At 47.5% G+C, this 15,023-nt stretch overlaps 1 protein-coding gene across 1 annotated transcript in view; it reads left to right on the top strand.

The window, feature by feature from the left end:
- myo15b (myosin XVB) overlaps window positions 1-13,868 on the top strand; it is a 41,097-nt gene extending 27,229 nt beyond the window's left edge. Inside the window, exons 37-67 of the mRNA XM_060037149.1 lie at window positions 29-61; window positions 197-268; window positions 455-546; window positions 1,147-1,482; window positions 1,885-1,963; window positions 2,192-2,317; window positions 2,787-2,934; window positions 3,651-3,735; window positions 3,964-4,198; window positions 4,409-4,515; window positions 4,758-4,817; window positions 5,198-5,273; window positions 5,592-5,710; window positions 5,990-6,105; window positions 6,404-6,545; window positions 6,847-6,958; window positions 7,471-7,756; window positions 8,008-8,071; window positions 8,150-8,222; window positions 8,334-8,410; window positions 8,543-8,619; window positions 8,810-8,940; window positions 9,543-9,637; window positions 9,726-9,803; window positions 9,962-10,058; window positions 10,526-10,674; window positions 11,140-11,264; window positions 11,693-11,826; window positions 12,007-12,140; window positions 12,665-12,808; window positions 13,048-13,868. Of these exons, the coding sequence (XP_059893132.1) occupies window positions 29-61; window positions 197-268; window positions 455-546; window positions 1,147-1,482; window positions 1,885-1,963; window positions 2,192-2,317; window positions 2,787-2,934; window positions 3,651-3,735; window positions 3,964-4,198; window positions 4,409-4,515; window positions 4,758-4,817; window positions 5,198-5,273; window positions 5,592-5,710; window positions 5,990-6,105; window positions 6,404-6,545; window positions 6,847-6,958; window positions 7,471-7,756; window positions 8,008-8,071; window positions 8,150-8,222; window positions 8,334-8,410; window positions 8,543-8,619; window positions 8,810-8,940; window positions 9,543-9,637; window positions 9,726-9,803; window positions 9,962-10,058; window positions 10,526-10,674; window positions 11,140-11,264; window positions 11,693-11,826; window positions 12,007-12,140; window positions 12,665-12,808; window positions 13,048-13,116 (3,671 nt within the window). The 3' untranslated portion in view covers window positions 13,117-13,868. The remainder of the gene's footprint in view (window positions 1-28; window positions 62-196; window positions 269-454; window positions 547-1,146; window positions 1,483-1,884; window positions 1,964-2,191; window positions 2,318-2,786; window positions 2,935-3,650; window positions 3,736-3,963; window positions 4,199-4,408; window positions 4,516-4,757; window positions 4,818-5,197; window positions 5,274-5,591; window positions 5,711-5,989; window positions 6,106-6,403; window positions 6,546-6,846; window positions 6,959-7,470; window positions 7,757-8,007; window positions 8,072-8,149; window positions 8,223-8,333; window positions 8,411-8,542; window positions 8,620-8,809; window positions 8,941-9,542; window positions 9,638-9,725; window positions 9,804-9,961; window positions 10,059-10,525; window positions 10,675-11,139; window positions 11,265-11,692; window positions 11,827-12,006; window positions 12,141-12,664; window positions 12,809-13,047) is intronic.
- The last annotated feature ends 1,155 nt before the right edge of the window (window positions 13,869-15,023 follow it).

The following is a 15,023-nucleotide window of genomic DNA, read 5'->3' as shown; positions in this document are numbered from 1 at the left end:
TAGAAAACATTCTATTTTCCCTCTACAGGTATGCCTATGACAATGCCAGGCTATCCCGCTGGTAAGTTGGCGTATGTCGACTAAAACGTGTTGATGTCCTGTTAATGACGTCATACTGATCATGGCATGTTGATGATGATGCCAAGTCAATGATGCCATGTTATTGATGATGTAATGTACGTCACTCTCTGCCCAGGGATGCCAGTCAACCCAGCCATGCAGGGCTACGGTGGAATGCCTATGATGCCATCCATGCCATCCATGCCATGTAAACTCTTCATTCATTCATAATCACCCATTCATTCAGTTTGACTCCTTCATATCGATATTCTCTGTTTGAATACCGACAACAAAACTTCTGTAATAACATGTCATACATGTATTAAAGACATGTATAATAACTGTAAATGTACAACATGTTAATGTATGACATGTATATGCCTTCCCATCACAGCCATGATGATGCCCCAGATGGCAATGCCTGCACCTCTGATGCAGATGGATCCAGCCCAACAAGCTCTGATCAACCAGCAGGCCTTGCTCATGGTGACAACACAACACAAACACAACCACATCCCTATGTCCACTCCTCTATCTGTGTGTTTGTTTTGGTGTCTATCCTCCTCTCACCCTTTCTCTCCTCTTCTCTCCCCTTCTCTCCTCTCCTCTTCTCTCCCCTTCTCTCCCCTCCTTTCCTCTCCTCTTCTCTTCTCTCCCCTTCTCTCCTCTTCTCTCCCCTTCTCTCCTCTCCTCTCCCCTTCTCTCCCCTTCTCTCCTCTCCTCTCCTTTCCCCTTCTCTCCTCTTCTCTCCCCTTCTCTCCTCTCCTCTCCTCTCCCCTTCTCTCCTCTCCTCTCCCCTTCTCTCCTCTCCCCTTCTCTCCTTCTCTCCTCTCCTCTCCCCTTCTCTTCTCTCCCCTTCTCTCCTCCCCTCTCCTATTCTCTCCCCTTCTCTCCTCTCCTCTCCCCTTCTCTCCTCTTCTCTCCCCTTCTCTTCTCTTCTCTCCTCTCCTCTCCCCTTCTCTCCTCCCCATCTCTCCTCTCCCCATCTCTCCTCTCCCCTTCTCTTCTCTCCTCTTCTCTCCCCTTCTCTCCCCTTCTCTCCCCTTCTCTCCCCTTCTCTCCCCTTCTCTCCTTCTCTCCCTCCAGGCCCAGCAGATGACCACGCAGGCCATGTCTCTCTCCGCGCAGCAGCAGCAGGCCCAGCAGCAGGCCCAGCAGCCCAAGGTTAAGCCCATAGCGGAGCGGTTCTCCAGGGACCGGGAGAGCGAGCGAGACAGAGACCGGGAGAGAGAGAGGGAGAGGGAGAGGGAGAGGGACAGGGACAGGGACAGGGACAGGGACAGGGACAGGGACAGGGACAGGGAGAGGGAGAGGGAGAGGAGGAAGGCACGTAGCCCCTCGACCTCCCCTCCCCGCCCCGTGTCCCGGCCCAAGGTGTCCCCATCCAAGCACACCCCGAAAACCAAAATCCGTGAGCCTCAGGTCAGTGTGTGTGTGTGTGTGTGTGTGTGTGTGTGTGTGTGTGTGTGTGTGTGTGTGTGTGTGTGTGAGACGTGTGTGTGTGATTATTAATATGTTCTGACGTCAATGGGAACACATGTGTTTACTTGGACATGTGTGTTTGTGTGATTATTAACATGTACCGATGACACTGGGAACACATGTGTTTATGAGTGTGCCAGGACATGTGTGTGTATGTGTTTGTGTGATTATTAATATGTTCGACGTCACTGGGAACACACGTGTTTATATGTGTGCGTGGACATGTGTGTGTGTGTGTGTGCTGCTCATTCCCTGTCTACAGGAGGTGCACCTATGGGTGGATACTGGTGAGTTGCGTTACTTCTGCTTAGTGTTTGTTCCTTCTGTGCTCCGTTTAAACAGCCGGAGAAACACGTGGACGACTCTGATCCGGAAGATCCAGAAAACTTTAGAGACAAGATGAATTACTTCCAGAAGAAAGGTGGGTTGTGAGACTGTTGTTCCTCTGCGTGCATTGTTAGTCGTCCTTTGATTGAAGATTTACATGATGACTTAGGGAACGTATTTTATAACCTTGAGCAAGCCGTTCAGTCTCTTCTTCAGAGTGCAGCCCTGTTGCTCCAACAACAGGAGCCATTGAAGTCCAGTCGGTCGTCGCTCACATGGGAGTCTAACCTCTGGCCTTCCGATCTGTCTCTGCGACCCACAGGCACTGAGCCCTCAGCCAAAGCCCCGCCCTCTAAGCCTGCTCACTCCCCAGCAAGAAAACCCTGGAAACCGCCCGCCTCTTCCCCTCCAGCCCCCGCCTCCCCACCCCCATCCCCAAAGCCCCCGGGTAAGTACAGGAAGAGGCTGGTTCTACTACTTCTACACCTGATCCACCAATTCTTATTGGGCCACGGATCATTGAATCAGAGAACCAGGAGTAGTCAAAGTCAAACAAAAGCTGAAATGTGTGAAATGTGAATATGCGAGGGGGTGATTTTGGGGTTAGTTGAAATTTAGAAAACATTACTTCAATCTTAATGGAAGGAGGAAAGACACACACACACACGCACGCACGCACGCACGCACGCACGCACACACACACATTCACTCACACACACACACACGCACGCACGCACGCACGCACGCACGCACGCACACACACACACACACACACACACACACACACACACACACACACACACACACACACACACACACACACACGCACACACGCACACACGCACCGCACACTCACGCACACACACACTGATTGAACTCCCACCTATCGGTTGAGCCTTCCTCCGTCCCGCCCGCAGCCCTGCGCCACCACTCCCCCCCGCCCCAGCGACGCCCCTCGGTGGTCCCCTCGTCCCCCCAGACCGAGCCCACCACCAGCATCCGGGACATCATCAAGATGTACAACTGCCGCCCCGTGCCGGAGCCCAAACCCTTTGAGCCCGTCAGGTAACACACCGCCGGGGTCAGGGGTCACCAACACAGTGCCCGCGGGCACCATGGCGCCCGCAAGGACCACATGAGGCGCCCGCAGGCCGGTTCTAAAAATAGCACTACTCGTTCTTGAACAACTCTTTCCCACCTTTTTTAAGTCATTGTTGATAATTATTGTGAGAAATCATTAACATGACTTAATTAATTAACATGTTTTCACATTGATGAGTATCATTAATCATTAATAGTAATATAGAACTAAAGGCAAACTGAGCAAATTTGTTATTTCAGAAGAGTGTATAGAACTGGGTGCCCTTCGTATGGCTCAGTACCCATGAAGTAGCACTCAGGTTCAAAAAGGTTGCTGACCCCTGGGTTAGGGTCAGGGGTCAGCGTTGTATCACGTCGTCTGTCTCTTTGAGGCCGGAATTGGTATTAATGGCTAGACTAATGACGCTTACTTGACATGAGAATGGAGGACGGATTACTGTGATTATAGAGCAAGGTATGTAGTCAGAGCAAGATGTTTGGGTCAAATGGTTTGAAGTGCTTACAGGGATCTGGGGGAAGGTTTGGGTGGTTTGACCGTTCAAGAACGTTCCAGAGATGGAATACTGTTTCTAAGCAATAAGGACACTGAGGTAGACTCCTTCTTTCACTCAGCGCCACCTCTGTCCCTTCTCTTATATACTATTATATACTACTAATACTATTCCACATCCTCTTGACAGAGTTCCTGGCCGCCATTTTGTCAAGAAGAACGACCCCAAGGAGGAAGCACTGGCCATTCTCAAAAGTAAAGGACCTCCACCGAAGGTAAGAGGAACCCGATGAACCAAAAATGTACCGATGTTATTCCTTGTGTATGCCGTATTGGTCGTCAACCAATAGACCCCAAGGGGGTTTGTCATATGCAAATTGACCAGAAAATCGAGATTCAGATACAATCTCGATTAAAATGTGGTAGTGGAATCTGGATATCTCTCTACCGCATAACTGAGCCCTGACACCCTCCCCTCTCTCCCCGATGTATCTCATTCACAGAAACATTGGCACCCGCCCCCGCCCCCGCCCAAGGCCCCGCCCTCCCCCACGCCCCCCCGCTCCATATCCAACAGCATGCGGGAGAAGCAGGGCTTCCTGGCCAACCTGTTCGCCAACAAGCTCGCCCAGAACCCCCCACCGGCGCCACCGGAGCCTCCTCCAAACAGCTGGAGTCCGCCCCCCTCCCCGCCGCCATTCATCCCAGAAGCGCCCTCCATGGCGGCCCCCTCTCTAAGTACGTAACCCCCCCCCCCCCCCCCCCCCCCTCGACAAATCCACTTTTAAAACATTTTTAATTTAGAATTTCTATGCATTTGGTATTTTGAATTTGTAGCTTTGATTTTATTGAAATCATTTGAAACTAGCAATGTATACGCAAAATGATGCAAGGCGAAGAGAAAACATTAAATAACAGCGTGGTAACTTTTGGTTTGAATGTGTTCAGATTCGATGCCTGACGACAGTGGCATCCGCACACAGCTCCACCGCTTCAACGCCAGCGTCTACTTCTCCTACTCCGCCATGATGGGGAAGCTGTTCATACGCAAGGAGGTGCGCACACACACACATGCACTCACACGCACACACACGCACTTACATGCACACACATGCAAACACACGCACACACCCACACGTAAGTGGGTGTGTGTGCGTGTACGTACACGCAAACACACGCACACACCCATACTTACACGCACACACACGCACGTACTAGCATACACGTGAGAACACACGTGTGATTTTGGTCACTTCTTATGCTCTGATAACGGAGTTGTTTATTTCCTCTTGTCCAGGTGTTCTATCCCAGAGAGAAGTTCAACCAGCAGTACGTCCTCAACCTGCTCTGTGAACAGGTTAGACACCGTCCTCTTCGCTGTATTTCAACGCATTTCAATCTGCTTCGCATATTTGAAACCCTTGCAAACGTGCTTTGTAACAGGCGTTTTACCATGCCATGTTTTAGTCATATTATTGTTGTGTTTTTTTGTAAAGCACTGTGTATGTAAAGTATGTTTATTAGGTTAGCCTCACCCTCACAGTGTATTGTTTTTCTTCTGTTTGCATCATGTCACAGTCTGGTGTTTTCCTGATGTTTAGCTCATGTCTTGGTGTTTTGTTTGCTGCGGTTTAGATCATGTCTTGGTGTTTTGTTTGCTGCGGTTTAGATCATGTCTTGGTGTTTTGTTTGCTGCGGTTTAGATCATGTCTTGGTGTTTTGTTTGCTGCGGTTTAGATCATGCGGGACACGTTTTCAGACAGCTGCATAAGGATCACCCGAGAGGAGCGCAGGAAGATGAAGGACCTTCTCGGTGAGACTCATGACAATAATCAGTAGCAATAATCAATAACAATTGTATTTTTTGGATAATATTTATTGTTAATTATTTGTGTTTTTCAAGGTACTCTTACAGTCGACATTCTTAAGGACATTATAACAAAAATCACAGTTCAGGTTCAGTTAAGTTGTTAAAAAATAGAAAGGTGTTATTGTCCATGGTGTGGTTCAGATGCTGGCTAGTGAGTAGTGACTAGTGTTGTCCTAATAGTGACTGTGTTGTCCATGGTGCGGTAGAGGTGCTGGCTAGTGAATAGTGTCATAGTAGTGATGTTGCATTGTCATGTCACAGGGAGTTTCCACGTCGGCACCAGCATCAGCAGCATCCAGGACGACAGCATGAAGAAGAGGATCGTCATCGCAGCCCGCGACAACTGGGAGAACTACTTCACCCGTCTCTTCCCCGTAGAGGTGAGTTAACATGTCACACGCACACACACACACACATATACACACGCACGTACACACGCATGAACCCACACACACACACAGACAGATATACACATAAACATAGCACACACACTCACTCACTCACTCACTCACTCACTCACTCACTCACTCACTCACTCACTCACTCACTCACTCACTCACTCACACACACACACACACACACACACACACACACATGCACTTGTAAGCATTTCCCTTCCTTACACACGTTCACGCTCAGCCCCGGTGTGTGTGTTGCAGGCCGGCAGCGGGGACACCCAGGTGCTGGGGGTCTGCCACCGGGGGGTCCGCCTGCTGAAGGTGGTCAAGGCCTCAGGGATCAACCCTAAACACCTGCATCTGCTCCGGAGCTACAGGTAAACATCCACCAACACACACACATTAAGGTGTGCACGCATACACACACACACACACACACACACACACACACACACACACACACACACACACGCGGGCAGGCACACACACACACACACACACACACACGCGCGCAGGCACACACACACACACACACACACACAGACACACACACACACACACACACACGCAGGCACACACACACACAGACACACACACACACACAGAGACACACACACACTCACACATCCCATTTTATGTTTGTGTGATTCTTTTTCTGTGTGTCCGTGTGTGTAGTTTTGCCGAGATGCTGTCTGTAGGGCTGAGCCAGAGCAACACGGTGGAGCTGGAGGTGAAGAACGAGACCATCCAGCTGCAATCACCAAAAGCCCCGCAGATAGTCAGCATGATGCAACTCTTCCTCAGGGAGCTGATGAAGGTACCATCTGTGTTTATATCCTCCTCACCCACACCCCAAAATAGACAGGAGAACTCTTTAGCCCAAGGCCCGGACATTGCCGGTTAACACACCGAAGTCAACAATGCAAGGCGACAGCCAGGTGGTCGGGAGCAGATAGGCAGAGTTAGGTGTCTCGCTCAGGGACACCATGACACCTTCCTGTTACAAGTCAACCCCGCTCTATCTTCTGAGCTAAGCAGACCGGGTTTTGGTTTTACAAATCCATCCGTTGGTTCAAACCCCCCATGTTCAGAGCGCTGCTTTTCTGTGTCGGTTGCAGGACTCGAACCATGTGATCGCCTGGAAGAGCTACATCACAGACGACAAGAGTCTCCTCAGCTTCTCCAGAGGGGACATCATCCAGCTGCTGCCAATGGAGAGGCTGCAGACAGGTGAGGACGTCACTGTTTGAATCCCGCTGTGTGGAAGGACTGAGTGGTGTAGTGAAGTACTGAGGGGTGTAGTGAAGTACTGAGGGGTGTAGTGAAGTACTGAGGGGTGTAGTGAAGGACTGAGGGGTGTAGTGAAGTACTGAGTGGTGTAGTGAAGTACTGAGGGGCGTAGTGAAGTACTGAGTGGTGTAGTGAAGTACTGGGTGGTGTAGTGAAGTACTGAGTGGTGTAGTGAAGCACTGAGTGGTGTAGTGAAGCACTGAGTGGTGTAGTGAAGTACTGAGTGGTGTAGTGAAGTACTGAGTGGTGTAGTGAAGCACTGAGTGGTATAGTGAAGCACTGAGTGGTGTAGTAACAGATATAGAGTATGTGCCCAATGTCCTAACAGAGGACGACGTTCACGTGCTATAGTGTAGAATTGATACCTTTTTTAATCGGAGGGGAACCACTAAAAGCCGTTAGCCGTGAGTGAACCCTCCACTGAAGAGGGTCTGCTCTCCACCCCCCGCCAGGCTGGCGCTTCGGCACCTTTCGGGGCCGGTCCGGGCTCTTCCCCGACGAGCTCACCCAGCCGTCCGCCGCCCCGGACTACCACCACGTCCACCTGGAGCGCCGGGTGAACAGGCGCAAGAGCATGAGGGCGCCCGCCGGAGCCCACGGCCAGCGGCCCCGCAGAGAGGGCTCCGTCCAGGGCTCCGTCCAGGGCTCCGTCCAGGGCTCCGTCCAGGGCTCCGTCCAGGGCTCTGAGATGGAGCTGGTTCAGCACGGCCTCATTGGGTTCGCCACCAGGTTCTTCAGGTAGGACGGAGACGGTGCTTCACTGGCTCGCACTGAGGATGTTTTAGATGTTGTTTATGTTTTATGTTTTATGTGTTGAAGATGTGTATTTTTATAAGAGTTGTTTATTAGATACCGCATTATTTTTTGCGGCTGGACATTTGCCCACCAGAGGCAAATTGGTGTCTTCCCAAAAGGAGGAGAAAATACTGTCTAAAAAATGAATTTCATTCATGGAAGTAATCAAGGTATTTTTTTTTCCACCATCAAAGGGTGGACACCGACGGGCTGCCAAAGACGGGGCGCGACTTCGCAGACATGGTTCAACATTCAGAGGTACGTTGACCCAACAACGACTGACCCCCTGGGAACCTCTGATTGACGGCTCTAACAGCTCCTCTATTGTGTTTCCAGAAGCCCATACAGCACTCCCTCATCTTCTACAACGACCCTGAGAACCACAGCAAGGCGGTTCTGTGTTTCACCAGTGAGTCCATAAGGAATCACTCTGCCCAGTTTTTTTTTTAATCTACCTTCCAACCCAACCCACATGCCGTTCTACTCACCCGTGTTCTGTGTTGTGTGCGTCGCGGTCCAGATGTGATGCAGTTCATGGGAGATATGGCGCTGAAGAAGAAAGCGACTAAGGCGGACTGCCTCACTCACATCCTATCGGTCGGTTTTAGTTTTGCATCTGCCTAGAGGCGCGGCCCGGACGGGTTCACGTGAAGCCTCGACATCCTACGCATTAACAAAAGAAGCGAGGGATTAGAAGTTGACCATTTGTTTTTTTTTCACTTTGTTCAGCTCGGCAATGAGAAGGAGTCGTTGAGAGATGAGATCTACTGTCAAGTCATGAAGCAGAGCACGGGCAACCCCCAGCAGTGAGTGTGTGTGTATTTGTGCGTGCTTGTGTGCGATTGAGAAAGACGAAGTGTGTATGTCATTGACTACACATTCATTTAATTTTCGTGTGTATGTAATTATGTGTGTCTAGTCACTGTTTGATAAGAATACAGTTCTGTGGTAGATCTATGTTATTGGTTGCTGATTGGTTGTCGTGACGTCCTGCAGAGAGAGTTGCATGCTGGGATGGCATCTGCTCCAACTGGTGACTGGTTTCTTCCCCTGTTCCACTACCCTGCAGCCGTACCTCAACCAGCACCTCCAACACATCACCCAGGACCCCTCCCACGCCTACCACGGTAACACACACTATATTGTGTTATTTACGTTTTATTATGTCAATGCAACAATACAATTCTTTACACTACACTCAACGTGAAGCCCAAACACACCACTGTGAACTCTAGAACATGAACACACCACTGTGAGCTCTAGAACATGAACACACCACTGTGAGCTCTAGAACATGAACACACCACTGTAAACTCTAGAACAAGAACACACCACTGTGGACTCTAGAACATGAACACACCACTGTGAACTCTAGAACATGAACACACCACTGTGAGCTCTAGAACATGAACACACCACTGTGAACTCTAGCACATGAACACACCACTGTGAACTCTAGTACATGAACACACCACTGAGAACTCTAGCACATGAACACACCACTGTGAACTCTAGTACATGAACACACCACTGTGAACTCTAGTACATGAACACACCACTGTGAACTCTAGTACATGAACACACCACTGAGAACTCTAGCACATGAACACACCACTGTCAACACTGGCACTGTACATTAATCCACATATGAATCGACAATGGTGAACTCTACACTATACACTAATGTGTAAAACTGTACCCCCCCCCCCACCCACCCCTTCCCCCCCAGAGCTCGCCATCTTCTGTCAAAACAACCTGCTCCAGTCTCTGAGCTACGGCGGCCGCCGCAACATCCCCTCACGTGTGGAGATTGAGGCCACCCTGGTGAGACCACCTGCCCTCTAGTCTGGAGGAGATGTTGTCCACTTCAGTGAGTCAAAATCAGTCATGGTGCTGTGTTCTCATTCCTCAGGCCGGTAAAACCACCAGAAGAGTTCCTCTGCATCTGCCGGGAGGGGTGGAGTTCCCTGTGACCATACGCAACTTCGGCGTAAGCCAACATTATCCTTCCGTCTCCCTCCCTCTCACTCACTACCTCCCCCCCTCCCAGGTGGTGGAGGAGATGGTGGCAGGGTCTGTCTGTCTGTCTGTCTGTCTGTCCCTCTGTCTGTCTGTCTCCCTCTCACTCACTACCTCCCCCCCTCCCAGGTGGTGGAGGAGATGGTGGCAGGGTTCTGTGCGGAGATAGATGTGGTGAATCCAGCCGAGCTCCGAGAGTTTGTCATCCACGTTAACCGCGTCAATGGTAAAGTTTCAAGTAAAACTAGCCCAATTGAGTTGGGTTTAACGGTTCGGTTCTCCATTCAAAGGTTGGGGTTAGGGGTTCCTATGGGTTGGATTTTAGGGTTTGGTTTTCAGTTCTAGGGTGAGAATTTCACATAAGGGTTATGTTTGAGGGTTTGGTTTTTGCTTCTTTGGCTCCGAAGGGGGAAATAACAAATTAAGACGAAGGAAAACCGCCAAAATCATGCAGAAAGCTTGTGGCCTAAAATAGTTACAGAAAAATACACAACGGATTAGGGTTAAATTAGGAGAATAGATGAGAAAATATGCTTAAATTAGGTCAGCCAAATAAGCGTAATGCAGCGGTTAAAACCTAACCCTCAAACCCAAACCCTTAAACAAACCAAGGGAATAACAGTATATTACGTCTCTCACTCCTACCCGGTCTCTGCCTCGCTCTTCTTCTCCTTCTTCCTGTCCATCTATCAGGTGGTGTGCTGCGAACCCTCAACGTGGCAGAGTACCCCTTTGACTTCCTGTTGGACGACAACTCCGTCTTCCTGTCGCTGCGGCGCGTCCTCTGGGAGACCCCGATGAACTTCAACAACGCCCTGTATGTGGAGTTCCACTACCAGCAGGTAACATCCACATCGCTTTCTGCACGATTTCGTCATACTAAAGACGAAAACTTAACAACATGCTGGTTTAAGAGCAGGTGAGAGGAATTTCAAGTCATGTTGTGTTGATGAATTGAGTGCAGTGGGAATGAAGGAGTGACGTGTGCTACACTCATACACTCAAACTATGTGTGCGTGCGTGTGTGTGTGTGTGTGTGTGTGTGTGTGTGTGTGTGTGTGTGTGTGTGTGTGTGTGTGTGTGTGTGTGTGTGTGTGTGTGTGTGTGTGTGTGTGTGTGCGCGTGTGTTGAAGTTTATTTGTCATTACACAGTCACAAGTTATTACAGATGAAATGCTGGAATTCCTTGCTCTCTAAAACAGAGCAAATGAGAAACAGCTAAATAAATGCACTGATAATACATCAAAGTATATGTGTGTGTTATATATATTTAATAAGAGCGTGGGTGCCTGTGGGTGTGTTTCTAGTTACGCGGGGACTTCCTGGACGGCAGTCTGATACTGCCCTATGACAGCGCCTCCATGGTCCAGCAGCTGGCCGAGCTGTCGGCCCTGGAGCGATCGGTGCAGGGTCTCCCCGGCCCGCCTTCACTGTGAGGAACCAGGCTGCTCTGCACTGCAACAGGGCTTGTACAGCAGAATGCATCATGGGAGATGTGGTTGCCAGTGCTCTGCCATTAGTGACGAGAGAGAGTAGTAGTAACGTCAGATCCATAATAATATACCGTAACCTAGGCTAATCTAAACTTTGTTTTGCCATATTATTTCACACGAGGAACTCTGGGGCAGTTTTGAACACAATAATGTCACCACATAATGAGAAGTAATTGCACGATTGATTATTAAACAGCAACACTATTTCTACCATTAACAAAACATTACTATTAATTTACATACCCTGCATACATCTAGGGGGTTGGGGGATGCACGGTGCAATAATGTGCACAGAGGTCATCTTCTATGTCGGCCTCACTAACCCACCTCTCTCTCTCTTTCTCTCTCCCTCGCTCTCTCTCTTAAGGCAAGAGCTGAAGGCGCACCTCCCAAAAGACGACTTTGTCGCCAGCAACCTCAAGGAGATCCACGCTCTCTCCCCGAGCCAGATGGCTGCCGTGGCAACGCTGGGTCCTGAGGTCGCCAAGATGCGATTCATTGGTGCGGGACTTTTCTAGGGCTGCAACTAACGATAATGTTCATAGTGGATACACCCAAACAATTATTTGTCCAGATTTATCAAGCAATAATTGAGTCAACACCATTTTCCCAGATGAGTATAATAAGAAAAGGTAGAAAAAGAGCCCTAAATAATCCATCCGATCATATCCTCACCTGCAGATCTCCTGAGCACCATGCCTCTGTTTGGCTCCAACTCCTTCCGGGCCGTGAAGGTCAGCATTCCCAGCTGCCCCTCCCCCTGCCTGGTGGTCGTCAACAAGGAGGAGGTGGCGTTTGTGCACCCCAAAACACAGGTACAGTAGCCATCCGCTGTCTTCCACAGCAGCGGATCCTCAAACTTTTCACCTCGGGACCCAAATGACCATTTCATTGTGTCTGTGGGACCCAGCGAAATACACAACATCAGCCAGTTCCGGTGTGCTCAAAGGTTTTCTGGATGGATTGAGACCCGTAGTTTAAGAGACCCAGCTCTATCTGGTTTTTCCTGAGTGAGGCTATTCTAAAATGACACCTACAAACACAATGCAAGCTATACACTATATACAAACTAATTATCTATAATTAAATAGAAACAGAGGGACTTTAGGGGAAAAATACTATTATTAAAACTGCACAATTTGTCACAATTTACACACACTGTTCTTCTGTCTGTGTGTAATATTTATATTTATGTATATTTGAATTTCTTAATTTAGGATATATTTACCGAACCTCGGTGACCTTATAGCTGGCTATCGCTAACGACTGCCATACATCTGGTAGTTTCATATCAACGCTAAATGTGTGCATTCGGTGTGTATGCATATCTCTGTGCCAGGTGCGGAGCTTCGCCGTCGCACTAGCAGACGTGCAGTCCATGCGAACCATCCGGGCGAAGAAGCACGACAAGATCCCAGTGGTGGAGATAAACTACGTCTACCCAGGGGGGCAGCCCGAGAAAATCACCATCCACCTCAAGCAGGTAATAGCACCATCGGACATAACTGGTATCAATAATACCATAAAACACAGAGTATACAAAGCAACCGGAAAACTAATAAAAAAAGAAGACGTGCCGTTGTGTACTGCAAGATTTTTAACAGAGATCACCAGGCAAACCGAAGCAGGTTTTAGCACATGCTCCGGGTAGTCGTTAAGGTTTTTCTTTGGTTATACCTGCGCTGTGATTCACCCTCTCTCACTCGTTATCTCTCACCTTAGGCCAAGGAGCTGTGCCATATACTCGCCGCAATCATTGAAGAATATGTGCGGCCATCTTCCAACGTTTAGCTCTATACACCACCTGAGACCGGAGACAGCAGAAACAGCAGTTGTCACGAAATCCATCGGTACTTTGAAGAACATGACATGAGTCTGTCAACTTTAGTTATGAATGGCCAGCTGTTTATTCTTTGAGACATGCATCATTTGTTTATCTCATTCAATTGCATCCAAATGGTATACATGGGTTCTCGCAGATTTTAATAAGTTATTTAAAACGTTATTGCATTATAATGATTAAATTAATTAAGTATAATTTTTAATTATGACTTAAATGTACATAAGCTGCACTTCATAAATGTACTTTAGGGAATGTATTGTTAAATTATTATTATGTTATTTGACTGAATGCTCGAATTTTTTATCAAATCAAGGCCCCCAATGTTTGAATGTTAAATGAACTTATTTCAATTGAATCAACTTTATTTAATGATGTTCACCAGTCTAAAATCCTCTATCATACGATTTTTATTTCACTAAAGAATAACTAATTTATTCGTAATTTATAAGCAAAAAAGTATTGGGCTTACAGTATACTACGAGTAAATATTTACATCATGTTTGCTGATTATTTGAGGGAATTGTTAATAATTCACAATGATGATTGAATGATTCATAAATATAGATGCAGTGGAGGATTCCACTCGTTTTATAAATGATTTTGTTGATATTTGTCTTGCTTTACAATTTGTTGATTTAACTATACCAAGTACAACTTCACTCATAAACCTGCAGCACCTTATATAAAGTGGCTAAATGCAGCCCTCTAGTCAAAGAGTAACATTTATTTTCAATGCATTTCACGTCACATCAATTTCGCAATTTAAGGACAGGTAAGCTTGCCAATGTATTCAGATGCCTGTATGACATGAACGGGTCACTCTGGCACGCTCCCCGGTTGAAACACATGGAGGTGGATGAGAAGCTGCAGACTGCAGGGGGCCAAATGTCTGTAAGGAGTGGTGGGACGGCCTTATCTTCTTTCCTTTTGGGATGGATTTTCCAGAGTAACCTATGTTAGCATAAAAAAAAACCTGAGGTATATGTATTTTCTCCCCCCTCATAAATGTAATGAGATTATTAATTGTCTTCATATGAGCTTGTGTTTCACCCGGAGTCCACCAGGTGACGCTGTTAACACACATTGACAAGGCGTGTGCTATGACAGCATGCGATATGCATTGTTTTGTTTAAACCAATATAGGTCCATGGTTTTAACCAAGGTATCAATCACCATATAGCCTACTCTAAGGAGTCCAAAGGTACAAGCCTTATCATTTTGTGAGATTATCTCGATTAACTAGATTTGAAAGGATAATGTCAGCAGCATGATGACCCCCCCACACACACACACACACACACACACACACACACACACACACACACACACACACACACACACACACACACACACACACACACACACACACACACACACACACACACACACACACACACACACACTGTAGCACTTCAAACTTTATACCATTTCCATATCCATTTCTAACGTATCAGCTATTCTATATTTTATTTCAAATGCATTCAAACTTGATCACTTTAGCTATTTGTTTCTTTCTCTTAATTTTTTTTAAATAGTGTACATGTTAGACTTTCGAACTCTGTTTAAACATTTTCACTTGATTTAAGCCATTAAACATTTCTTTACGCCTTAAACGATTTTAAACCTCACTTTGCACTACAGCGCTCTGCAACACATTTTCTAGTTGATAATGCTATTCTTTCTTACTTTTACTACTTTATTAGAGTGTGTGAATCAATACCATAAAACACAGAGCATACATAAATAAAGCAACCGGAAAACAAAAAAAAAAAAAAACGTGCCGTTGTGTACTGCAAGATTTTTAACAGAGATCACCAGGCAAACCGAAGCAGGTTTTAGCACATGCACTGGGTAG

Source organism: Gadus macrocephalus, chromosome 18 (genome assembly GCF_031168955.1).
Source record: "Gadus macrocephalus chromosome 18, ASM3116895v1".
Taxonomy (NCBI): domain Eukaryota; kingdom Metazoa; phylum Chordata; class Actinopteri; order Gadiformes; family Gadidae; genus Gadus; species Gadus macrocephalus.
This window is presented reverse-complemented; position numbering and strand designations above follow the sequence as displayed.